Raw genomic sequence first — 27,484 nt, forward strand, 5'->3', positions numbered from 1 at the left:
TAGACATGCATCGTGAACACTGGTGAAACCTTGGCTACAGCGAACACACATCGTTTTATTTAGTGAGAGTGGTGGCCCTGTCCCCGTCCACGGAATGCATGCTCCACGGAACTGAGACCTTTGGCCACTCCACCACCATGCTTGGGGGCCAGGGGGTGGGGTTGTTCTGACTTCTCTGCGTGGATGCTCAGATTAAGCCGTCAGTGAGTCACTAAAATGCTCCGCCAGGCCAGGCTGTCCACTGCTGCTTTTATTTTATTTTATTTTATTTATTTATTTTTTGCCGTACGCGGGCCTCTCACTGTTGTGGCCTCTCCCGTTGCGGAGCACCCGCTCCGGACGCGCAGGCTCAGCGGCCATGGCTCACGGGCCCAGGCGCTCCGCGGCATGTGGGATCTTCCCGGACCGGGGCACGAACCCGCGTCCCCTGCATCGGCAGGCGGACTCTCAACCACTGCGCCACCAGGGAAGCCCTGCTTTTATTTTTTAAGGCTTAAGAAAGAACTCAGAATGAAAACTGAGTAAGAAAGTGATACCTTTGACCACAATATATGTCAAGATGGTCAGAAATTAGAATTCAAGTCCTTTCTTCTCTTTCCTTCCCACTCCCTGTCCACACCCTCTGCCCCCCAACACACTGACTAGAAAATTTTGCAAAAGCATACTTTTGGATATAAAGCTTTGTTTTCAAAGGATACTTTGGCTCTGATATAATTAGATAGAGGAATCTGAGTTTTTGAACATAAAAAAAATCAGGTAATTGTTAATACTTAAAAAACTTTAGCAATCGTCCCCCCTAAAGGAGAGGCAAATTGCTCACAAAAATGAACATCGGATGGCACTGACCTGTGTTGCTCAAACCCATGATTTGCTGCTGACCTCCAAGGAGGTCAAAGCTGGTCAGACTTTCTATCCCAGAGCTGGACTTTGGAGCAGGAACCACATGGTCCGTGGCAGCTTTCTTGTGGTTGTGAATTAAGGATTAGTACTTCTGAGAACATGAGCCCCACGCCACTAAATATCTTCATTTGTCAAAGCATTTCTGGCACAGGAGAATGCCTGAAGTCACAATACATAACTTGACCATGAAGCATGAAGGGGTGAACAAAGAGCCGTGGCTCCCGGGAGGGGCTCTGCCTCAGTGTTTTTGGAACCTCCACAGATACAGCCTGGCACATGAGATTGCCCTGAAGTTCTCGTCTGACCTGAAATATCCTGTTGGTGCGTCAGGATTTCCTCACACTCCGGAAGTTAAGTGGTGAGCAACAGAAACGGCAGAGGCCTCAATACCTGGAGGTGGGAAGCACAAGGCTGGCACTGTTAGTGACAGCTGGATTAACCAGCAAATCCTGACTGAGTGCCTACTGTGTGCAAAGCACAAAGCTGGCGAGGGACCAGTGTCAAATGGATTTGCTGATAAGCGACAAAGCCTGCAACAAAGAGGGGCGCCTATGTCCCCAGCAGACGGGTCTGCTCATGTACCTCCCCGCCAAGCCATACCTCGCTGCTGGTCCAGGGCTACACCTCACATGTGGCAGCATGGAATTACAAGATGACTACCAAAATATCTGTCATCCCACATTTCCAGTAGAACTGACTTAATGCTTTGCTGAATGTGGCAATACATTGTTTTTCTTTCATTCTTTTTCCGATCTTGTTTTTTCTTTTTTTAGTCCAGTAGTTGCCTTAAAGTCTGTGTATAAACATGCTGAATCATGAGAATATAATCCTCCTGACCGAAAAGATTTACAGTATTCATCATTCAAACTTTTTTATTTACAATAAAATTTAACAGTCTTTACGGGCTTAAATGTAGCAGATATCACCTGTGCATTAAGCATTATACTTCACTTCTTGAAGATGTGCTTCATCATCACTCAAGCTGCTTGCCGCCCTCTGATTTCTGGTCCAGTCTACTCTTGTTACTCTTCACCATGTAGATGAAGTAAGCGAGCGTCTCCTTTTCATTCACGGGTATGTTCCTGAAGTGTCGGCTGACAGTCTACATGGGGAGGAAAACCAGAGTCCATTAAACCACGTGAACCACGAGGGCCACAAATTCTGAGCTGTGCGAAAGAGGGAACAGCAAGTTGCTCCCAGAGCTATGGAAGGGGTTATGATTACTGCAGAACTTCCTGCAGCGCTACAGGATGCAGAATGCCCTTTCTTCCCAGGTTTAGGTGATTTGGTTTCCAGGCTTCCAAAAGCAACACTTTATTCCACAACACTCCTAAGGTGCAGTTCTGTTTCAGTGGCAGCCAACTGTCCATCATGGCGTAGTCTCAAGGTCATCCTCATGGAGCAAGAGACTGGGACTGCAAGGGTTGACCAGCTGCTACCATAAGCTCTCAGGCCCAGGAACTGGGCAGAAAAGTGTCCTTTTAAAATTGTGTCAAATAAATACCCAATTGAACAGATGTAAGTGTCTCACCCAAAAAACCATCTAAATAGTACATAACTGCCTCTTGAAAGACACGAGATTTGAAGAAAAATTCATCATTTACTATGTATTCCTGATACTTTATTTCCAAGCCCTGAGAATGCAGGTCTCCTCTTGCCCCATCTCATCCCACCCCTCCCACCAGGGGTGGACACTGGCTAGGGTAATGTTATCTTGAAGTAGGAAAGGCTTGTGTGCTTCTGTGGTTTATCTGGACGCTGGTGAAGGAGAGGTTTAAGGAAAAATGATGGATCGGCAAGAAAGCTCTAAAGGGAAGACCAAAAACCAACAGGGATGTGACCCCATAAGGAAATCTCTGGATGGACCGAGGGCACTGGTTCAGATAAAAAGGGAGTCAGAGAACGAAAACTACAGAGTGGTTGTCTCTGAATAGTAGGATGGCATTTTTCATCATTTCCCAAGTTTTCTACAATAGACAGAAAAACACATTTAGAAAAGAAGGATGAGAGGGTACCCACACAAATGCCAACAGGACGGAAGTATCAAGGCAGGGCTGTCAGTATATTAAAATAATGGCCAGTGGAGCACCCGCATCCCCATCCCACGCCCGGAACTGTGTTAGGGACTCAGGGCAGGAGAAAACGTTCTTAGGCTCCGTTCATTGTAATAAATACTTCCATTACCAACATCAGAGTAGAAGAATTCAAGGAAAACAACCAAAGAAAGAAAAATAGCTCCTACAGAACATGAGTAAAGGTTTGGGGATGATTAATCAGACACACCTCATGTGCAGAATGGAACATATCTAGAAAGAATCTTGCAAAACAAGATTCAAACAAATGAACAAACAAAAGAACACTCAGAACTTAGAATCAGGACTCTTGAGATTCCAAGCTACCAACTTGCTGTATGGTTTTAAGCAAGTCCTTTCCTTTCTCTGTGCCCTGGTTTCTTTTATGGAAATCAGGCCTTTCTAGGTCTAAAGCTGGGGGATTCTAAATTGTGCAAAAGAGGAAAGAGGAAGTTGCTTCCAGAGGTATGGAAGGGATTACGTATAGACACACATGGAGAACCAAGGTCACCATCAGAAGCACAACGCTGGCTCTCCCTCTTTAGAGCGCAATTTTGTCTACCTACTTCTGCTAACTGGGCCTTATTGAAGCCTGGTCTGGTCTGCAATTTGTAGTGCCGTTTATAACGTCGGAGAGTGTTCACCTGCAGCTGGAACAGATCAACCTAGAGGGAAGAGGAGAAACACATTATCCATCACCTGACCAGCCACGACTCACTGAGAGCCCACTGTGTGCCTAGCACTACGTTAGATAGGGGTGGGGATGGAGAGACTACAAAGAAGTCTTAGAAATGGTCCACCAAGGACTAATAACTGGCTGGAAGGACAGAAACAACAGTGGAAGCAGAGTTCTGGCGGGGGAGGGGTGGTCCCAGAAGGCTGATGGAGGTTGTGAAGCTTCTGCTAAGGAGAGGCAGGGTTTAGAGAGACAGTGAGGAAAAGAACTAGAGTAGGGAATGAGAGAGAAGGCCATGGGCTCGGAAAGCCATGAGAGGACATACGGGCTAGGGGTCAGAGGCTCTCGTGATGGGTTTAAAAGGTGAGACTGGGTGGTAGCGTGTCTTGACAAGCAGAAGGAGAGAACCTAGATGGGAGGGCGCTGTTCTAGGAAGATGGATCTGTGGTGGTTTGTGGGAAGCCTGACTGTGGGTGGAGGGACAGCAGAGGGAGATGCTGCAGCAATGGTCCAGAAATGAGATGGTGAAGTTGAGCTCTGCAGGGGTGCTGATGCTAGAGGGCATAGCAGGCATGGAGAGCAAAGGTAAAAGCAGACAGACATCCTGGAGGAAGACAGGCCAGAGCTTGGCACAGAGTAGATAGAGGGGCATGACGGAGGATAGTGGGAAGTACTGGTATTCTCAAATAGTTCTCCCCTAGGCTCAGCCTTCGGGTATTAGGATCCTTAACAGCCTTCCAGAGAAAGCTCAAAGCTACTGTAGCAAATGTACAAATCAGCAGGTTAGGGTCAGGGTCTCTGCAGATGACTGGGTAACAGAGGGGAAAGGACCCTCCCTTTTTTTTCTAACAAAGGAAGAGAGGAAAGCTGCACAGTCATGAAATATTGAAGGCCCAGAAAGTTGGGCTGCCTTTACCTGCCTCTAAAAGAGATGTTCTTGCTTCAGGCAGGTGGAGAGCACTTAAAAACAAAATGAATGATCAATATGAGGGACCAAAGTCCTTCTTTCTTTTCAAACATTCCTCAAACCGTTTTTTTTTTTTTTGTGAAAAGCATTTAGAAAGTAAATACATCCATTTTTTCATAAAATAATAATAAAAATGCTAAAAGCATTAGAAAGATACTGTAAACCAATGCTAGAAAAGGGGACACAGGAAGGGGCAGAGGGAAAGGGCCATATTTTCAAAGGTTTCCTCCACATCTGCAGACAAAGGCCTGCCTACTCTTTCTATTCCTACACAGTCATTTTCACTCTGAGTGCTAACAGGCGGTTGCCTTATGAAATATTCATGCATCAAATATCCAGTGTACATTATAAACGGTTCTTCTTTTGCTGAGTCTTAAGTGAAAACAATTTAGATAGAAAGAAAATTCGATATTCCTCCCTGTAGCCTTGCTTAATAGACACTGGCACCTTGAAGGAAAGGCAGGCTTCTGGTTTGAGAAGCCTAGGGCTCATCATCTAGTGCGACGGTTCTCAGCAGGGGATGATCCTGCCCCCCAGAGGACACCTGCAATGTCTGGAGACACTAGGTGTACATGGCACCTAGTGGGTAGAAGCCAGGGATGCTGCTGAACATGCTACGACGCACAGGACAGCCCCACCACAAAGAAGTATCTGCCCCAAATGTCAACAGTGCCAGGTTGAGAAACCCTGGGCCAGTGTAACTGACCTTGGAATAGATCTTTGGGAACAAGCCTGGACCAGGAATCAGAGAGTGACAGAAAATCAGAGCTGGTGTGACCTGACAACTTACACCTTCATTTTGCAGACCAGAAAACAGAGGGGAAATGACTTCCCCCAATCCATATACACTCAGTCTCTAACTTTAAGGTCAAAAACAAAGTTTTTAAAAACTTGACATTGTGCTTGTATTTAGGTATTTCGCAGGGTTTTTTTGAAGAAAGTCAGCACAGCCTACTGGAAAGGGCACTGGACTGGGGCTCCCAAACTGTGTGTGTGACTCTGAGTGTCTGTAAAATTGTGGGGCAGTCAGACCAGTTGATTTCTAAGCTTTCAGCTCTCAGATTCCATATTACTATGATTCTATTAGTCACTTTTCAAATACACCACAGCAACAAAGAGGAGACTAAAATTACTTCTTAGGCCAGGCCAGAGGTAAGGATCAGGTTAGAATCCATTCTCCCAGCTTTCTTAAGGTAAAGTTTTGGACCTTTACCTCAGGAATGTCAGTGTCATGCTCAGGAGAATCTCCACCATCGTCACTTGTCTTCCTCTTCCTTTTATTTCGTACACTCTGGATGAAATTTTTGTGGAAATCGCAAATATACAGGTGTCTTACCTGTTGGGAAGCAAATTAAAGTCAGAGTTGCCAATTCCATGGAAACAGCAACAGGTATCTGTCAAATTATGGGGTTTTTCTCCCTTGCGAGGCATTGGAGACACCAAGGAAGAACAAGATGCAAGCCATCATTTCCACCAGTTTCCTACTTAATTGCACAATGAGAACCCCTCAAAGAGAACGCTAATATCGCACCGGGCAGTGCGTTATAAACCAAGTCCCCCCTGAATGATAAATACAACAAATGGTATGGATACAGCAAAGGGCAAGGCCCTGCGGCTGAGCGAGCTAGAGTGGAGGTCCCTGACCAGAAGGGAGGATTTGCAGGTAGTCAGGAAGCATTCCAGATGGGAAAGGCCACGACTTAAGTTTCAAATGAGGCCGATGGAAGGCGTGAGTGAAGAGGCCCTGAGGAGACCATGTCACTTAGATGCAGGCGGCTGCCTGTGCAGGAGCATCAGGAGAAATCTGGGGGTCAGGGGCATGAGAACAGCTTAGACTTTCCTTCAAACAAGACAGGGTCGCCCAAGGTTTTTGAAGCAGGGAGAGACGTGACATTTTCAGACCTGTAGGAGTTAGGAACTTATACCTTGCTGGAATGCACTGCCCCGGGAGCAGGAAAGCAGGAAAGAAGGCACTGTGGTAATGGTAGATGGGACAGCCTATTTTTACATTGACAACAGTTACTATTGTACGATGACAACCCTCTGAAAAACTATTTCTGTGTATCTATTTATAATTCTTGCATCACCACACATCTAATCCACAAAGAGAAGTGGAAAGAGGTGCAGAAATTCTCACAAGGTGGAACCACATAAAAGAAGCTGGGGGACTTCCCTGGTGGCGCAGTGGTTAAGAATCCGCCTGCCAATACAGGAGACACGGGTTTGATCCCTGGTCTGGGAAGATCCCACATGCCACGGAGCAACTAAGCCCGTGTGCCACAACTACTGAGCCTGCGCTCTACAGTCCACGAGCCACAACTACTGAGCCTATGTGCCGCAACTACTGAGCCTATGTGCCGCAACTACTGAGCCCACACGCTCTAGGGCCCCCGTGCCGCAACTACTGAGCCTGCGTGCTGCAACAACTGAAGCCCGTGCACCTAAAGCCTGTGCTCCGCAACAAGAGAAGCCACCATAATGAGAAGTCCATGCACGGCAACAGAGTAGTCCCTGCTCACCGCAACTAGAGAAAGCCCGCGCGCAGCAACGAAGACCCAACGCAGCCCAAAATATATAAATACATAAATAAGAAACTTTAAAAAAAAAGAAGCTGGATACAACTGCTGCTTTTCTAATGCAGGCTGGAGGCTTATTATAATAGTAAGTGAAGGCGGCAACAGCAGCTAAGATGTGAAGAACGTGTTCTTATTAAGAATATAACTAGCAGGGTTGAATGGAGGATGACTGTAAATGACTTGGGGTTGGTGACACTGAACCAGATGTTGCGCAAATGTTCTTGAGAGACTTCTGAATGAGTTTATTCCTCAAATGCTTAAAGATAAAAGTAAGCTGATAGGAAACCAGCGTAATTAATTCAGGCCTTTTCACGGAGAAAACAATGAAAACTGTTTTTTATTCAGATGAATTAGCACTTTCATGTGGTTGGATTAGTGAGTCATGAGTAGTTTTAAGTTTACATTGTGAGGGTGTCTTGCAGACAGCAGGTAATCAATAAATGCTGCTGCATCAACACAGCCACCCCCTCGCATCTAAAAGCAGCTTAGGCCAGTAAAAGCCACATTTACATATGGCAACAGATTGGAATAGCTTTGCCAGATTCAACTCTGTCACAGGACCTGCGGACACAGCACGTGTCACTGTCCCAAAGAAGCTCACCTAGCTGATGTATAGACTACCGGATGTGCTTTTATGAGGAAAGCAAGCACACTCACAGCATACCCTACATACCTCACAGGAAGCTGGCCCTCATGTTAGCTAGTCTCACATGTAAGGTCTGAGAGACTAAGCTGTTCCTCAAATTCACAGAGCGACAGACTTGGAAAAAGAACAGGCAGAGACGTGATTCCTAAAGCTGTGGCTGGGAGATTTCAAGTCAGGACACTAGAATAATGGAATCCTAGATGGAAGACAACTCAGCAGTCACCAGTGTAAGCCCCCTGGCTCCCATCTCATTTTCTATTGGGATAACCTGAAGCCACCTAGAGTGGAGAAATGACCCGGCCAAGGTCATCCAGACCTTCTAACCCCTGGCACACGTCCTTTCCTCCTGCAATGTTTTCCTTACTCTATTCTCCACTTCTACTTTTCTCCAGAAAAAAGCAGATATATGTCAATTGGAGGGATGTTTGAAAGCATGTTATATCTTAATAAATCACAGAACACTGCCAATGTTTACATGAAAGGAGTTAAACTGCATGAGTAGGATTTAAGGTGCTATTATTTTAAAAGGTTCTCTGCTAGACCCCTTTACAAGATAAATAGTCATTATTCCTCCTTAACTGTTTTCAAGTACATATTGGTTTTCAGAAATTTCAGAGCCCAGTGGCCTTTAGGGAACTGGGGGTGGAGAAAGGAGGGTGGTAGAAAAGGCTCTAGTGTTTTTTTTCCTTTTTCACTTTCTGCAACAGCTAAAAATTCTTGTAACACAGCAGTTACTTAAAACTGAATACCTGCCCAAGCCTGTGAGAATGAAATAGAATCCCTTTCAGAAGAAATGACTCCACAACACCACCTTCAAACAAACTGTGAGTGATTCTGCCTTGAAATCCTACTCCTTCAGAAGCATTACCTTTTGGGAACTCTAGTACCAGGCTCAGGCTGCCTCTCTTCTAGACAGCGTGTGTCAAATGGTCAACATAGCCCAACACAGGTTTTCCAGTGGGGTCACTGGGAAAATGGAGCCTCAGTTGCAGCAGCACAATTGTTCAGATGGTGGGTTTAAAAGAACTGGGAATTTCTTTTTTTTTTAGTACTATAAAATATTATTATAAGCTGCTCAAGTAAAGGCTCCCAACAACCTAAACAGAAGGTGGGCAGTGTTTCCATGAGGATGAATTCATTACTGTCTTAGAATTAAACATTTCATTTCCATACATGTCCTAATCCAGGCCACGACAGTGTCTAGCCGACAGTGTTTGCTTAGATAATTCCTTTTATTCATTTATTCATTCATTGATAGAGATGTGTACTAAGAAAGCCATCAACTCACCCTCAACCACTTCAAAGTAGCATCTTTCCATTCAAGAGTTGCAAATATAATTGTTAACTTAAAAAAAATGGGGGTGAGAGTGAAGAGCGTAGAAGGAAGGGCAGGGAAGAATTTTTTTTACTTATTAAACACTTAATCAAGGCTTATGCATGGGGCTTGGAAGTAAATCAGACAACGGATTCAAGAAATTAACCAGCCTCTTAGGTGCTGTGTGACTTTGGCACTGTCACTTCCTATCTCTGGGCCTCATTTTCAGTTGTAAAATCAGAAATGGAGAAGTGGGTGCCCTTTCAGTTTAACAAGCAATCTCTGATTTCCCCTCAAAGTGGAGAAATTTTGGTCCTAAAAGAGAATGGATGTTAACCACCTAATCTCCTAGCTGGTCTACCTGAATATTAAATACCCCTCTAACTTCCAATTCCTAATCACCAGGCAGCCACTTAAGGCTTGCAGCAACAGATGTCAAAACAAACAGTTCTTAACTGGTTGACAATACGCCCATCTTTAGAATAGTTAACTAGAAGTGGTGAAATCACACAGGAAAAGTTTTCTATTCAAATTTAAATTACCCACCTCCAACCTCCTGGGTATTTGTAAAGAAGTTAACCCTATAAAAATGGATTTTCTTCCTTTCCGTCACTTCGACTGCCAGAGCCACCTCCCGAGACCACATCTTGGTCTTATTTCTGCCACATCCTTGAAAATCCCAGGTCCCCACAGCTGCCTGCTGAGCAGCGAGCTCGGTGACCCTCTGCAGAAGCTGAGGCCGCCCCAGACAGGGACGTAACTGCCACCTTTCTTTTTCTGAAGGAATAACACGGATCCGAGAAGGAGGGAGAAGTTGGAGAAGAGCTGGGTCCCTTCATCACCTCCTCCCTAATACCTGCTCCTCCGTGGGCGAACCAAATGAACCCACCTCTTCCTGCTCCCATGTCTGCACCAATAAAATGAGCTAAAAACTGGTATCAAATCTTCCCAGGCAGAAAGGGTCCTCGGAGCCCCCGCCGCTAACCTCCCGGATTTGGGCAGAGTCCTAGTTAGAGCCCACCAGCGCCGAGCGGCCTTTGCAAGCCCAACTCCTCAGTTTGCAGATAAAGGGCGGCGAGGCCCAGGGCGGGGAGGGCCCCCGAGTCCCGCCCGCAGCCCGGGGCAGCGGCCCGAGAGCTGCCCGGTGCGGGGGCCCAGCCGGGGGCGGGGGCGGACTCACGCTCTTGTCGATGTCCAGCTTGAGTTTCTTCTGCGAGATGCTCTTCTGCACCCTCTTGCTGAAGGAGGCGTTGCCCGCGGGCCGGACGCAGCGCTCGCCGTCCTCGATGAGGCAGCAGCTCTGGCCGTAGCCCGGGGCGGCGGCGGGGGCGGCGGGGGGCCCTTCCCGGCTGTCCTCCTCTGTGCTAAAGCCGTTCATCTCCCCGCCCCGGGCCGGCCCCTCTGGGGGAGGGTCCCCCGTAGGCCACTCCGCGGCCGCGCTCCCCGCGGGGCAGGTTGCCGAGGCCCCCGCACTCGAGGGTCCCAGAGTCCGTCTGCAGCCGAGGCGCTGCCCTGCCCCGCGACCGGGAGGCCCGGCTCCGCTCCGCCGCGCTCCCGCTCCTTCGGTCTCCGGCCCCGCGTCTCCGCCAAGCCCCTTCCTCCCCGCTCGCGGCCCCGGGGTCGGCTCCTGCGGCTCGCAGGGCCCCGCCGGGAGTCACCCGGAGGCGCCTTCTGCCGGGGGCCCTTAACCGTTACCCTTCGGCGGGGACGTCCGAGAGGGCGTCCCAGGAAGCAGCCGCTCCCCGAGGACTCCAGGCCCGGGTTGGCAGGGGGTTCCGAGGGCCCCCGCAGGCTCCCGCCTTATTTCGGCTGCCGGGCAAACTCGCCGCCGGGCAGCTCCCCCGGGGTGGCGCGGCCTCCCCGCGCGGGGCCCGGCCTCGAACCCGCGGCGTCCGGGCCCCGGGGCGCGTCCGGCCCGCCCCACCCCTGCAGCCGCTCGGCTGCGCCCCCGAGTCCCGCGGCAGCCCCTGGGCCGCCCGGCCGCCGCCCGCCCAACGCTCCGCACCACAACAGTTCGCTCCCCCGCCCTCCGCGGGACAGCGGAAGTCCCGCCTCCGCACGTCCATTGGCCGCGTTCGCACTCTGGGCGGGGCCGCCGCCGCCGCTGGCGCGTCCCATTGGGCGCCATCGCCGCCAGTCCCCGGCGCCTGGCTACTTCCTGGACTCTGCTGGGATGGGTTCAAAGTAGAGAAAGTGGAAGAGGGAAGAGTTCCCCGGGTGAGGGAGGGGAACCGGGCCGCAGACTCTCCGGGCCCGGGAATGGATGGTTAGCAGGGTCCCGGCTGGACGGAGGGCCCGACTCCGGGTACGGAGGATCACTTTCGGGGGACAGAAGTGCAGACGTGGGCGGGGACGCAGAGGGAGAGATACGCGGAGGGGCATGTGAGGGGGGACCTAAAGGGGATAGAGAAACTGTCATGAGAGGTTCAGACAGGGTGAAACGGAAGGACCACGGCCAGAGGACCCGCAGACCTGCGGGTTAGAAATCGGATAGAAAGACAGTCGTGGCGGGAAAGACAGAGGGACGATCGGGACAGATAACGTGGCAAGACGTGCAGAAGAGGTGATGGGGGTCTGATGGCAGGTCTTGCAAGGTGGTCAGGAGCTTAGGGTGGCGGAGACCCCCCACTGTGGAGACTGGGACTGGCTTGGTCGGCGCGGAAAGAAAAGGAGAGAGGAAAGGGGACCCAAGGGGCTTGGGTGACCCTTCCGCTGGGAAGAATCGGAAGTCGGGATTAGGTCTGGAGGGTGGACTAGGTGAACCGCAGGGAAGAGGAGGCGCTGCGCAGGAGATGTAGAAAAGGCTGGGCCAATCTCGGCGTGGAGAAGGGCTTGTCGTACTTTGGGCCCTCCCTGGAGCTCTGTGAACTGTAGCTTCTAATGCTTTAAGCCTCCGGATTTACCCGCGAGGTGACCGCGCCCTGCGGAGGCCCAGAGCTTGGGGTTCGGCGCCCAGGACGTCAAACACACACTCAGTGCTGTAGGGAAATCCTCTAATTCGGCACGCCTAGTCAGGCCACCTCTCCACTGGGTAGCCTGGGGACAAATGAGGGCCAAAGGCCCGAAGGGACTAGCCCAGGGTCATGCAGTCTTTTAGGGCTGGGCAGCATTTTCTCAGGAGGAGGGGCGTGGAGGGGACTGGGAGCGTTAGCTAAGCACGTGTACCTATTTTGGTACTACTAGGTGGCATTGAAGAGGCTTCTGGTTTGTTTCTTGTTGAAAACGGGAAGCTACCAGTGTTCATGTTTAGAAGCAGATGTCCTATGATCTTCAGTTTTCCTCAGTGGCCTTAGACGTATTTGTACCCACTAGCCTAGTAATTTCACATGTGGGGCAGCCATTTCAGGAAATCGGCCTACCGGAGAATATTTTATACGCAACAGTGTTCATTATGCGATTATTTATAATAGGAAAAATTTTAAAAGAACCAAAAGTTTCACAAGGGAAGATCAACAACCTAACATCTAACATGGTTAGATGTTAACATGGTTGATCTAACATGGTTAGATCAACAACCTAACATCTTCAGAATGAGATATTTTGCAGTCATTTGCATTCATAACATCAATGTAAACGTTTTCTATATAAAAATAATTCACCACTGACTCTTCAACAAAGAGTTGATGAGTTGGAGAAGTGCTTTATTTACGTTAAGTTTAAGATACAGGATATAACATTGCATATGGGATATGATGTGTGTACATCTGTGTTTTTAAAAAAAGAAAAACAACTATTTGTGCCTAAGAAATACACCAAAGTACCAACAGTAATTATGATGGATATTTTCCTCCCTTTATTCTACCTTTGCATTTTCCCCAGTAAATATTTCTTGCCTTTACAGTAGGAAAACAGAGAATAAAAAATTAATGGAAAAAAGGCAAGCCGAGTAGGATTCTTCCCTCAGAGTTCATATATTCAAAAATAAATTATTGAGCATATAATGTATACTCACTTCAGGCTTGGCCATACGAGGAAGATGAAATATAATCCTTGCTTTAAAAGAGGATATCTTCTAGCAGGGGAGCTCAGACATCAACACAGAAAACAGCTGGGTATCTGTACAAGGCAGTGTGTGATGTTGCTTTCAAACTTGATTAGTATGGATAAGAGCTCCTACATTTCCCACATATATTTGTTTCAAAATAGCATTTGCATCCAGCACCAGGCTACTGCAGTACACACAGTTTCTTCAGCACCAGCTTCCCCTGGCACTACCCTTCTGGTGGGGGAGGGGCAGGGGGGGTCCTTTCTCCTGGGTCCTCTCTCTCAGCCCCAGGAGTATTGTCTGCTCCTTCCATCTGCTCTTCCTATATTCTTCAGAGTTCTCTTTACTTCTTACTGGGCAATGCCTCATTACTACAGTCCCCTGTTACAATTAATAAATCTTTATATTAACCTTTCCCTGTTCAAATTACTGTGCGGTTTCTCTCCTAATTACCCCCAGCCTCTATGTATTTTCTTGGGGGTGGGGCACATGCTTTTAACCATCCTTTACATACAATTTTGTAGTCTTTCTTCAAGGAAAGCTTTCTCATAAGCTTTCCCCATGTTGTTATATAGGTTAGTTCCAAATAGTAATATTTGGAAAAAATTCTGATCCCCTTGCTGAGGGAGTAAATCTGTAACTCCAGAGGGGAGATATAAATAAATATTCAGATATTGAAGGAATGAATACAGGAGAGAAGTTTCTGTGATCTTGTTCTGCTTTGTGTAGGATTTAAGATTCTTGAAATGGCCCAGAGAATCTGACTTGTTACATTTGTAACTTTAGGTAATGAATCTACAACATATGGTTAAGTGCTTAGAAAGATCTGGCTTTTTAGATTTGTAAGTCTGCCCTTATTGGACATTTAAAGTGTTTGAGAAAATCAGGCATATTAATTTTGTAACTGTAGTCTGAAATGTCTAAGGAAATTTGATTAATTAAGGCTGTAAGTCTGTTAAATGTTTGAGGACTGAAGCTACTAAATTTAAGAATTAATTTAATAGTAATCAGAACAAGTGAAAGTGATTGTCCTTATCTTCATACAAAAAATTACTAGACTTATAATGGAATAACAAGATTTGTAAGTTGAATTTAAAGCCTTTAGGAGAAGCTACGTTTTTAAATGGGCAACTTGAGTCAGTAACTATAACATTCTTTTCCATACCCAAACCTACCCCCAGATATTTAAAATTGCAGGTTGATAACCCCCAGCTTTATAATTCTAGCTGAGACCTCTCCTCTGAACTCCAGATAACAACATTCAGCTCTTTGCTTGGAATGTTCCAGAGGCATCACAGACCACGACGTTCAAGTTAACCTTCTCTGACACCCAAATTCATAAATTGAGACCTGCATCACCCGTGACTCTCCCTCCCTCTCACCCCACTCCAAGCCAACCCATCATCAAGGCACTTTCTTCTACTTCCAATAGATATTTAGAATCTGTCCTCTTTGCTTCATTTTCTGCAGCCAGCCGCCTAGCCCAGCTCACCATCATCTTTTGCCTGAAGTGTTTCACTGGCCTCTGAGCAGGTCACTAAGTCACTTGTTCTCTAGGGAGCATCTACACAAACTAGACCATGCCACACCCTCCTTAAGGCCCCTCACCAGCTTCCCAGTGCATTCTGACACTGCCCCCTGCCATCTCTTTGCCCTGCTCCCCGTGCCTCAGCTCTAATTATTCTTCTGTAAGTTCCTCAAAAAGGCCAAGCTCCTTCCTACCTCAAGGTCTCTGCACTGGCAGTTCCCTCTGACTGGAATGCTGTTCCACCTGCTCCTTTATGGCTGGCTCCATCCCTCAAGTCTTAATTTAAATGTCATCTCCCCAGAGAGATTAAGAGCAGTTGGTTTCCTGCGCCCATCTGTTCTCTGTTCAGTGTCTTTTCTTATTCGCATTCATCACAACATGCAATTAATCTCTTTTATTATTATTCTTTTTGTTGTGTGACTGTCTGTCCCATTACAATATAAGCTCCATGAAGGCAGGGACCATGTCTGTATTATTTGCTGCTGTAGCTCGAGTGCATACAACACTAATTCTCCAATTCTGGCGGCTACCAGAGTAGGGACTCAGTCAACGTTTTTTCAATAAATTAAATATATTCAACGATACCAAGATATTAAGTGAAAAAAGAAAAGATACAGAGCAGTATGTAGAGTATAAGTTCCATTTGTATTTCAAGAAAATTTTATACACACATTCATGCACATATGTATATGAAGGATACACAAACTAGTAATTGTGGTTGCCTCTATGGTGGAGACTGCAGGTCAAGGAAGGAAAGGCAGAAAGAATTTGAAGCTAATAATGCATTTTCCTATTTGAATATTTTACCATGTGACTATATTTCTTTTATAATAACGGTAAGAAAAATACTGTCTTTTGGTATTGTTAGTAGGCGATACAGAATACCAAAAAAGTAGGAAGAATCTCAAAATAAAGGACAGTCATCTAAATGGAATAAATTTAGCCTTATTTTCCTTATTCCACTGAGAACCTGTGAAAGATTCCTCTGGCTCTGGCCCTTGTCTGCAGCCTGGCACTTGACAGGTATCGCGGCTCTTGGCATCATGGATAAGAGCAAGGGCTCCTTACTCTGAAGCACTTGGTTTGAATCCCACCTCTGCCAATTTATTTGCTGTAGAACCATTGACAACTTAAACTATAAGAGCCTGAGTTTTCTTCATCTATAAAATGAGATAATAGTACTTCTCTTATAGGGCTTCTGTGAAAATCAAATGTGATAAATGTAAAGCACTTAGCACAATGTCTTGCATATAGTAAGTGTTCAATAAGCGGTAGTTATTATTTCACATGTCACATGATGACACCTCTAAGCTTCCCATTGAGTTCAGGTTTCTGCATGTGAGGGAGAGACATCAAAGGACAAAACGGCAAGGTGGCACTGCTTATCTGCCAACTGTTCAGTTTCTGCATGGGTGGTCTCCACATCCATCTGCCTAGCAATGATTGGGAAAGTACTTGATTATTTTATTGCATCTTAATCTCATAAAATTGTGTGAATGGCAAAGTGAAAGTACCAACAGTAGCGATGTGACACGTGCATCTAAAGCAAGTGAGAATGGGAGAAAATGTCTGCAAATCATATATCTGATAAGGGACTTGTATACAGAATATATAAAGAACTCTTACAAGTCAATAATAAAAAGACAAGCCAATTAAAAAGTGGACAAAGGGTTTGAATAGGTATTTCTCCAAAGAGCGTATACAAATGGTCAATAAGCACATGAAAAGACGCTCAACATCACTAATCATTAGGGAAATGTAAATGAAAACCACAATGAGATATTACTTTACACAAACTAGGATGGCTACAGTCAATAAGACAGACAACAGCAAGTGTTGGTGAAGATCTGAAGAAATTGAAACCTGCATCTATTGCTAGGAGGGATGCAAAATGCTGACACCACTTTGGAAAAACAGTTTAGCAGCTACTCAAAATGTTAAACATAGAATTACCAGATGACCTAGCAATTCCACTTTTAGGTATCTACCCAAGAGAAATGAAAGGGTACATCTACACAAAAACCTGTACATGAATGTTCATAGCATTATTCACAATGGCCAAAAACATGGAAACAACCCAACTATCTATCAACTGATGAATGGATAAACAAAATTCTATCGAGAATATGGAATATTATTCATCTACAAAAAGAAATCAAGTACTGATACATGCTACAGTAGGGATAAACCTTGAAAACATTATGCTAAGTGAAAGCCAAACACAAAAGGTCATGTATTTCATGATTCTATTTATGTGGAATGTCCAGAAAAGGTAAATCCATAGAGACAGTAAGATTAGCAGTTGCCAATGGCTGAGGGTCTTGGGGTTGGGGGCCGGGGTGGGGAGTGAGCGCTAATGGGTACAGGGCTTCTTTCTAGGGGGACAGAAGTGTTCTGGAATTAGGAAGTGGGGATGGCTGCACAGCCTTGTGAACATACTAAGAACATTGTATTATACACTGTAAATGGGTGAATTACAGCTCAATAAGGCTGTTTAAAAAAGGAAGTATGTGTATCATTAACTCTTTATAATTGATATAGAGATAGAAATAATTAGATTTCATGTGGAATCAAAAAATGGTACAAATGAACTTGTTTACGAAACAGAGTCACAGACGTATAAAACAAACTTGGACGGTTACTAGGAGGGAAGTGGGGGGAGGGATGAATTGGGAGATTGGGATTGACATATACACACTACTGTGTATAAAATAGATAACTAATAAGAACCTACTGTATAGCGCAGGGAACTCTACTCAATACTCTGTAATGACCTCTGTGGGAAAAAGAATCTAAAAAAGAGTGGATATATGTGTAATTATATATGTATATATGTGATTTTTGTATATATGTATAATTGATTCACTTTGCTGTACAGCAGAAGCTAACAACATTGTAAATCAACTCGACTCCAATAAAAATTTTTAAAAGATAACATTTTACTGACTTAAAACTGGAAAAAAAGAGAAATAACTAGATTTATTGAAAGGAATGAATCTTTAGCCTCCACTGGATGTTCTCAAGCCTGCTTTTTGATTTGTGAAGGAAAACAATCAAATTGAAGTTGTATTAGTCAAGACTGGATATATATCATCAAAGGTTGTGTCCAGAAATGCAAGTGTAATTGCAAGAGTTATACCATATTTTATCACCTAGGAACAGATGTGCTCTGTTGACAGAATGCATTTGTCGTTTGACTTTTGAGATTAGTCACATTTTCAGAAATGAATTTATGTATGGATATAGGGGCCTGTGTATACTCTGTCATGGGGAAGGCAAAAATTCCCTTAGCCCTCTCCACTTCTTTCTTTAACGCTAGGTTACCAAGCAAGTTTCTAAGGAATAATTCAGCTGAGACTAGGAAACTGCATGTAATTATTTGCCTCACTGGAAAATTCTAATGCCCATGAAAAAATCAAGTTTTGATTTATCTATCAATCTTCTGTGAGTGTGATCAGGAAAAAGCCCTGGGTAGCTGTTTTATTTTGGCCCTCACTAAATATGCAACTAACAGTGACATAAAACATGAGTATTAATAAATCTCACAAAACAAAAATTCCAGAGATAGGTATTTGGTTCAACAATAGCTCAACAATTTTCAAAGTCCGAATCAGTTCTGCTAAGAGCTGGGGATAAAATGGTGAGCAGTACAGAAAGAGCATTACCCTCATGAAGTCCAGTGAGGAGAAAGACATCAAACACCTAAATGAAGGAATAAAATAACTAATAATTAAAATAATCCTCATTTGCTAATTTTGGTTTGCAAATTTGCCTACTCACTAAAATGTACTTGTAACCTCAAAACCGATACTTGCTGCACTTTTGAGGTCACTTCTGGACGTGTGCATGTGTAGAGTGGAGAAAAATTGGAGTCACCCACCATGCATGTTCCCAGCTGAGGTCAATTCAGCTCTCGCACTGTAAACAAAAGTCCTTCTTGCCATCTTATTCTGTGTTGCACTGTTTACATTTCTGTGCTTTCGTTGATGGCTTTGGTTTAAAATGCCCTGTAAGCATAGTGCTGAGGTACTGCCTAGCGTTCCTAAGCACAGAAGGCTGGGATATGCCTGACGGAGAAAAGGTATATGTTAGATAAGTTTCATTGAGGCATGAGTTATAGTGTTGTTAGCTGTGAGTTCATGTGAATGGATTAATGATCTATATGAAGTGAAGTGTCTTTAAACAGAAATGCACATAAAACAAGGTTATGTATTGATGGCTTGATGAAAATGTGGTGACCAGAGGCTGGCAGGAACCTAATCCTGTGCTTCGCCTAGGAGCAATGGGTCTGTATTCGCTCATTTAGTGTCCATGGTGACTTTATAGAACAAAACTGCTGTGAATCACGAGAACAGACTGTGTTATCAGGATAAGTGTGAGGAGGGGGGCTACAGAGGTGCTGAGAATGAGTGAATGATGTGTGTGGGTCTGTTCTTGATAGAGAAGCCTCTTGGGTGAGGTGACAGTTGGGCTGAGACCCAAAAGATGAAAAGAAGCTGCAGAGCAGGTGGAGAACATTCCAAACAGAGTCCAGCGGAGTCTGGAGGTGGGAAAGCCTTGGCCTGTGTGGGCACCTAAGCCCTGTTAGGACGTGATGGAGAAGCAGGCAGGGGCCAGCTCCAAAGGACCTTTTGGGCCTGGCTAAAAAGTTTGGGTTTTATTCTAAAGGCCTGGGGTAAAGCTGCAAGGTGTAAAATAGTGCAAACTGCAACCTGTAGGCAGTGCAGCGGAAATCAAGTTATTCTCTTCTCACCTGTCTGTGTCCTTGTTTGTTCTCATCACTAGGCTCTAGAGGTTGCAGGTGGTCCCTTATTTACCTGTCTTTTTCCAGGGCCGAGGACAGAGCTGGGATCAACCACTCTGGGCACAGAGCATGGACCACCACGAGCCCACAGTACATGTTTCAGTATGGTTTGTTGATTGAATTCTGCCGCTGCAGCCGTGAAGCAACCGTAGCGAGGACTCTCCTAGAACCTGGACAAATCTGGAATTTAGACCTCTGCCTCCCAGGCTGACTGATAGGCCAGCGGTGGGGAAGCTGAGCTCTCAGCTCCAGCAAAGACAGACCCGCCATCCCCTTCTCCCCATCCCCAGGCAGGAGCTGGCAGGAGATCAGACGCTGCTTCAATTTCAAGTAGCTCATGAACGAAGACTGTAAAGTTGCTAAGAAACCTGCTTTTTCTGAGGGCTCACCGTGTGTTCTTTTGTTTCTATGGCGTTGTGTGTGAGAGTGGGTGTGAAGTGTGCCCAGGGCTGTCAGCCTGCCAACCTGAATCAAGTCAGACTTGAAGGCAAGAGCCGCAGGCTGCCCTGAGCACCATTCGGGACGCCAGGTATTGCCAAGCTGGGCAGCCCAGGCATTGAGGGTGAACAAAAGAGGAGACAGCTGCCTGAGGCCGGAGATTGGCAGAGCTGTGAGCAGCTGCAGGAAGGAAGCTTTGGATGCTGAGTCCTGGACCCACTTCACCAGAGGGCCAGAAGCTCGCGGGTGGGAGACACCAATAATAGAACCAGGAGGGGATCTCATCCCGTAGCTGAACTTGGAAAATAAATCCTTAACACAATCTGGGCCATTGCAAAATACTGGATGCAAGATTTGTGGAACTAGAAGATTCCGGGTTGACCGTTATCTAATTTGCTCCCCTTCTTCTTATGGTTGCAAGGAGAATCTGAGGCCCAGGGAGGGGAAGGGACTTTCTCAAAGGCACACAGCATATAGCAAACACGGTAGAACTCACTGTAGGATCTGTGGGCTGAGAGTGGAGGAAAAAAAGGCCTGAAGTGTAATCTGAAACTAGATTATTCATCCATTTGTCCATTCATCAAATACTTACTGAGTCCTAAGTGCCAGGAGCCCTGAAGTCCCAACCCCACCGCGAGAAAAGAAAAATGCAAACCTTTGAGCACACTGGCAAATTCTCTGAATCTGTTTCCCAATAAGTATGCCAACAACACAAAAGAGCTCCCACTGTGTGTCCGGCTAAGTGCTTTTTTACCTTAGATTCTCCTCTCGCTCGCAGACTTGGGAGGATGAGGAACTAAAATGGATGAGAAACGTGATCTTCTCAGTCGCCCGCCTCAGCTGTCAGTGACTTTGAAGAGCACCTGAGGGCCAGTTGCGCTGGATTTGTTTCTCACTCTGCGGGCTCCAGGTGCCTAGTACGTGCCTAGCACCTTGAGCAACTCATTCCTGGCTCTAGACGTCCGTCAAAGTCACAACTGATGCTCTCACTCTGCCCAAACCCTTTAATGGTTCCTGCTGCTTTTAAAATAAAGATCAGTGGGGCTTCCCTGGTGGCGCAGTGGTTGAGAGTCCGCCTGCTGATGCAGGGGACACGGATTCGTGCCCCGGTCCAGGAAGATCCCACATGCCGTGGAGCGGCTGGGCCCGTGAGCCATGGCTGCTGAGCCTGCGCGTCCGGAGCCTGTGCTCCGCAACGGGAGAGGCCACAACAGTGAGAGCCCCGCGTACCGCAAAAAAAAAAAAAAAAAAAAAAAAAAAAATATATATATATATATATCTATATCTATATCTATATCTATATATAGATAGATAGATAGATAGATAAAGATCAGAGACTGGGTAACACGGCCCGCAAGGCCCCGCACGGCCTGGCTCGGTTTGCCCCTCCTTCTCGTCTCCTCTGTCTCTCCCACTCTGCTCCAGCTCACTGACCTTCATACCTGTCATGCTCCCCCCACAGGGTCTTTGCCCAGGCTGCCCCTACACCTGGAATGTTCTTCCCTCCCTTTATTTCCTAGTAAAATCTTTTTAAAGAAACCATTAAACTGTTTAGAATTCATGGGTGGCAAAAGATTTTTCAAACAACAACAACAACGAACAACACGAGTTACAAAAGACAGTATCTACCTTCGTGTTCCAGGGCTCAAACCTGCCGCAGTGGCCAGCGATCAGAGCCCCCTTTCTGTTAATCAGCCTTCTCCAAGCCGCGGTCCACAGCGCCCTCTAGTGGGCCCTGAACGACAGCACCAGGATAGCTTCTGTTCATGGCCTCCTGCAGCCCCACCCCAAGACTCAGCCACAGGAGCACAGGTGGCGCTGGAAGCATCATCAAAAAACTCACTTCACTGTGTAAAACTGGGACCTAGTTAGCGGGCAGGATTTGCCCAAGATCTCACCGAGTCTGTTGCAGAGCTGGGCCAACCAGTGTTCTTTCCACTACATGGTATTACATAATCGAATACTCAGAAGCATCGCAACGCTTTGGTAAGCAGGGACTTGTGGCTCATGGGTGAACATAAGACATGAGCTAAGCTTGTTTCATATTTTCACTGAAATCCTCCGCTCGTGGGTGTGGTCTTTGGGTGTAAGACCCCTTGTGGGCTACCTCACCTAAGTCTGTGAACTCCTTCTGTGCCTCCAACACGGGAACTCCTTCCTCCCTCAGGGCCTTTGCACTGCCTGTTCCCTTTGCCCGGAATGCTCCTCCACCAAACTGCCTCTTGGCTCGTACACCCTCCTCATATCATCCAGCTCTCACAGAGGCATTCCCTGACTATCCTACCTCATGTTGATCCCTACCCCAGTCTCTAAAATACCTTGTTTATATCCTTCATAGCCCTATTCACACCTGACATCATCGTGGTGAGTTGTTTGAGGTCTGCCTTCCTCTCTAGAACGATGGCTGTTGGGAATTTATTCTGGACCTAGCAGAGGCCCTGGGCACTGAGCGGGTGCTCGACGAATACACAGGGAACGATGGACTGGAGAATGGCGCAGGACAAGGAATTAGCCAGAGACCACATTAGAGAAAAGTCTGGAGGTTTACTCAACAACAGTCACAATCACAGTTGTACATGGTAAGTCAGGTCTTCACAAAGGCTCACTTTTCCAGGCAGGAGATGAGAGGTTGGCGGTCTCGAGCTTTCTCTATGGAATCCCAGGTCTGACTTCTCAAGTGTTCCTTGCTTGTAATCCCTTTGGGATCCACCTTCAGGCCTGTAACAGAGCAGGACCCTGACCTTGTTGGCTGGCATGGCTGAATCAAAGCCATTTTGGGAGTGGATGTTAAGAGGACCTTGTCGCTTGGAATGTAGGTCCAACTCCCACCCCAAAGGTGACAGTGGGCCTTGGCTCAAGATCAAGTTTGAACAAACATATTACTTGGGTTTTCACAAAAATGCATCAGTTGAAAGCAGAAAAGAATTCCAGGACAGAACTCGCACCTTGCCCTTCTCCCACACTTAGAAATCTTCAGAAAACTTAATTAAAAATGCATTGCCTTCTAAGAATTACAAAGGATCACCCAATCTGTGCAAACGAGGGATCCCTGAAGCAAGGAGCCCAGATTTCTCAGTTACTACTGTAAAGTGCTTCGCCACTCTTCTGAAACGTCAGAGACGAAAAGTAGAGAGATGCACAGAAAGAAATATGGCGTCATCTTCAAGGACATCACCTATTCCTTAAGGAGAAAAAGAAATTCAGCAGGTGGCGAATACAATGTGGACTTTGGGAATCCAACAAGAACTACATCTTCAACAAGAACTGCTCTTTCTCCCCAGGTCCTGAGGTCGTATCTCCCATTAGATCCCTTTTGTGGATGTACTCCCTTCTGCCTCTGAGCTGTTTCTTCCAAAAATAGGGAACTGGTAGCTCCTGGACTGTTTTAAAAGCTGAAAGCTCCAACTGGAAGCACAAGGTGGAATGGCTTTTCCCACGTGTGCCTGCACACTTAGCCGCCTCCTCCAAGGCCTTGTACTGACAGTGAAGATGCTCTTTGCATTCCAAAATGTTTCTGGAGTCCCCCTTTGGAAAGGCTGCTGGTGGGCCACACAGGCATGATACTCTCTAGCCACACCCTGTTTTGCGACCCCATGCTCAGAAGAAAGGCTCTAAAGGAAAAAGGGTCCACGTTCTCACACATTACCTGGCTGACGGCACCTCCACAGGCTCCTGGCTGTTTGACTGAGCATCAGCCAGGGTGGAGCAGGGACCTGGATCCTTGAGCCAGGTGGTTTTCCAAAATGAAGACAAAACAATGGGTGGCTAGTATGTGCGATCAGTTGGCCAGTTAACAAATGGACTTCTCTCCTTCCTTCCTTGATTACAGGCTATGTCAAGTCTCAGCACCTACAGATGTGGGCTCAGCAATTACAAATGCCAGAGTGCTCAGAGGACCTGCCCATCCCTCGTTGAGGGTGCAAAGCCAGACTCAAAAGGAGAACCAAAGGATGGAAACGAGGACGACTGAGGACCGCTTGCTGCTGCTCCTGCTCCCCACATGCGTCCTGTCACCCACTTGGAGTGGGACCATTCGGAAACCTAGCCATTGCTCCGCCCTCCACCTGGGCGTGGGATTGGGGGCTGCAGGCGTGGCTTCCAAACAGGGCCCTCTCCCAGGGGCTGCTGAGGCCCTTCTTGGCCACAGATTAAGTGAGCCATGCAGTTAACCCTTTAAATTTGGGGTGTTATTTGCATAAAATGGAATAACTTCTGGCCTCTGGCCCTTGGGAGGCATTGCTGTCTCAGATCCTGCTCTAGGCCCAACGCCTCCTGCTTGAAATTAGACATTAAGAAACACACACTCATCCAACAGGAACTGCACACACCACCAAAAATGTTTCCCCTCCCCCCAACCCCGCCCCTTTATGTCTAGCAAGGCACTAGGAAATGATTCAAGTTTAGGGATTGGCTGTACATTTGCATTTTTTCTTTTTAAAAGGCACAGTTTGTATTTTAATGATGCTGAATTACTCTCTGATGATGAATCCTAACTCAGTTCTCCCATATTGCGACACTCTTGTTATCCTAGATTCTGAAAGGGGTCTCATCTTCGACTCCTTCCTACAGAGGGCCACTTCTAAAGATATAGCACTCCCTTGGAAAAGACACCAGGGATCGACAAGCAGGCTTTGTAAGCACGGGGCTGCCTCTCCTGGGGGCCCGTGGCCAGAGCAGGGCTTGTGCTGAGGCAGAAGTGGAAGTGACACTTCGCCCGCTGCACGCTTAATCGGGGTGGTGGTGGCCGGGAATGTTTACTTCCCTCCCCAGATAATTGACAGCCTTGAGATCAGCCAGCATCTCAAAGGCAGATTCGTGGCTCTGCTCCCAGATTTATGTCTCAGTTATTTCATTGGTAAATAACACAGTCGAGAGGCTCGACTCTAATTGGAATACTGATTCAAGGACTTCCTGGGCTAGCTGGCAGAAGCCGTGGGCTGTAGACTGCGATTTCCATGTCTGAATCAGTGGGTGGCAGGCTGGTTACAGAAACACTTCCTATTAGTTTGGGAGCCCTCTGGGAGGCTGACACATAATCAACAAAGCAAAAGGTAAACACAAAGGACCGGCATGGAGCTAGGTACACGTCTGTTCATGGGACACTGGGATCTGTTCTCCATTGCAGGTGTGACCATGGTGGCAGGTTGGCAGGGCTTTAGGTCTGGGCTGAGGACCGTGTCACACCAAGGCCTCCGGTATGAGCTGACGGACACAGGTCTCCTGCCCCCTCCCCCAGCACCACCAACGTTGGACTTCACAGATTGTCTCTAGGCTGGGGGCTGCCTCGAATGTTTTACACTTGGCTGGCTAATCACGGCATCCTAGAAATCCATATTGGATGCTAGAATACCAGAATCCTACGTGTCATTTTAGTTTGTGATCACAGTACAGAGTTCCTTAAAAATTCTAGAATTCCATATGAGAACCAGAACCACAATGAGACAGAGGCTAGGCATCTGCCCACGGTCCACCCTGGAGGCCTCCGGACCTCACACTTCTGTTCCTCTCCTGAGGCAGGCAATTGGCCGAGAGAGAGAGAGAGAGAGAGAGAGAGAGAGAGAGAGAGAGAGAGAGAGAGAGGCGGGGTGGGGGTGGGGGGAGAGATATGGAAGCACTGATGAGGGAAATTCAGCCAGAATTTCTAGTTTGGAGGTTTTCTACTGGGCCCGTGCCACAGGCCCAAGGCCATCTGAAACACAGTCCTGAAAAGCTGGTGGCTGGGCTGTCCTTGTGCCCGGAGAGTGCTAAAATGGGCATTTCGAGTACCCTGAGAGCAAGGGGAGACATCCCGTCTGTCCACGGCTGCAAAGGATTATCTGCGGGTCGCGCTGCTGCCCCCAGGCCTGGCAGCTGGCCAGTGGTCAGTACTGTACACTCGGAGGGCCCGAGGCACGGCTTTCGACTGACTGCATCTCCTGGGGCTGTGACAGAGAACAGACGCTGGGCAGGCAAAAATTCAAAGGCTGAAACCAGTGGCCCCGAGAAAGACTTTTTCCCTTCTGCTGCAGATGGGTGGCACTGGTGCTAAAAGCTGCCACCCCTACAGACAGAGTTTGCCTCTCTCTCTGCAGGACTGTCATGTATGAGCCACCTGAAGGCTAGGCAGCCTCAGAGGACTCATTTTAGGGTGGTCTAGGGCTGCCCTGGCAGTCCTCCTGCATAATGCTCAAGGGAACGTGGTGACAAAGTTGAAAAGGCTCTCCTGGATTTCCGTGATGCCACCAGGGGTGCAGCAGGCTCTGCTCTTGAGCGGGGCCTCTTGTGGGGTCTGCTCTCTATCCCGGCTCCACCACTCTGGGCCTGCAGGGCCAGGCAGACACCTGGCCCAGCTTCAAGCGCCCCCTCTGCCCTGGCCCGGCTGGCCAGCAGCTTTTACGTGACGGAGTCCGCAGAAGCCCTGCCTCTCTTGGGAGAGGGAGGCTGCAGTGAATGCCGGAGAGGACCCTGCCAGGCCTGCCACGGGAACGTGAAGGCTCAGTTGCTATTGAATTTTTCCAAGACTGTTGAGTTGGTGTGTTCAAACAGCCACTGCTGAGTGGGGGAGGAGGGGTTGCAGGTGTTCATGAAGATCCTGTGGTCACGTTCACTGCAGTCCATGCAACTGCCGCTGACGGGGTGATACAGGGTCTGGTCCTGCAAAACAGGCAGGTTATCAGCCGGGCCACGCTGGGGAGGTGAACAAACCGCAGCAGCAGTAACAGCAAGGAGGCAGGGAGGCTCGCAGACCTGTCTGGCTCTCCTCTCGAGCACACAGTGGGCACTGCCCGCCTCCCTTGCAGCTGGCCTTGTCACATGCCTAAGCTGTGCCCACTGGGATGCGGGCAGAAGTGATGCCTGCCACTTCTGGACCGGAGCCCTAATCACTGCCCATCTCCAGTCAAATTTCATTGGCTTTCAAGGTGGTTTTTTTTAAGAAATGGGCTCAGCTGCCAACATTTAAGATTCCAGAGACTTCAAATAAACAGCTGAATTTCTGCTTTCTCTTGATGACTGGAGAGTCGGACATGGTAGGTCTGTGGAACAAACACGTGAGGGAGGGGCTCTGGGGAGCAGGAATGAGGCATTACATTTTTTTTTTTTTTAAATCGAGCAGGCTTCCCTGTTCCCCCCACACCCTGTCTTACTTTGCGGTACTTCCACAGCTGGTTGCCCTTCATGCTGTGGCAGTCGTAGAGGGTGACGGGGCTGGTGTGGGAGATGGCATCGAAGCAGAACTTCTTGGTGTGCTGGGGGTCTCCAGGCCGGATGTCCTCTCTCCAGGTGAAGGTGAACACCTGTACACACAGGCACATCGTGAGGTGGACAGCAAAGCTAGGGGACTCTCTTTTTTTGTAACCATGGGGAATTTTAAACACAGGAGTCCAGAAAAAAGTTTATTGACCACACCTGTCCCAGTGACCCAGCTTTGAGGATTACCAACTCACGGCAAATCTTGTTACAGCTTTCCCTCACCATATCTCGCCCACAACGTTATTCTGAAGCAAATCCTGGACATCCTACCACACCAAGTGTCATGACTTCAGTAAATGCCATGATAACAATGAAAAGTTATCACAGAATCTTCCATGTCATCAAAT

General features: G+C 47.3%; 2 protein-coding genes across 2 annotated transcripts in view; both read right to left on the reverse strand.

Moving 5' to 3' along the window:
• Positions 1–250: 250 nt before the first annotated feature.
• On the reverse strand, positions 251–11,164 carry SAP30L (SAP30 like). Its single transcript, XM_060008473.1, has 4 exons — positions 10,333–11,164; positions 5,829–5,951; positions 3,539–3,637; positions 251–2,002 (listed from the first exon to the last, which is right to left on the reverse strand). Exons 1-4 carry the CDS (start codon positions 10,528–10,530, stop codon positions 1,874–1,876), a joined length of 549 nt encoding a protein of 182 aa, XP_059864456.1. The 5' UTR covers positions 10,531–11,164; the 3' UTR covers positions 251–1,873.
• A 14,336-nt stretch (positions 11,165–25,500) lies between these two features.
• The window catches only part of GALNT10 (polypeptide N-acetylgalactosaminyltransferase 10), a 223,359-nt gene continuing 221,375 nt past the window's right edge, over positions 25,501–27,484 (reverse strand). Inside the window, exons 11-12 of the mRNA XM_060008474.1 lie at positions 27,032–27,181; positions 25,501–26,540 (exon numbers count right to left, since the gene is read on the reverse strand). Of these exons, the coding sequence (XP_059864457.1) occupies positions 26,382–26,540; positions 27,032–27,181 (309 nt within the window). The 3' untranslated portion in view covers positions 25,501–26,381. The remainder of the gene's footprint in view (positions 26,541–27,031; positions 27,182–27,484) is intronic.

The sequence above is a fragment of the Delphinus delphis genome, chromosome 3 (genome assembly GCF_949987515.2).
Source record: "Delphinus delphis chromosome 3, mDelDel1.2, whole genome shotgun sequence".
Taxonomy (NCBI): domain Eukaryota; kingdom Metazoa; phylum Chordata; class Mammalia; order Artiodactyla; family Delphinidae; genus Delphinus; species Delphinus delphis.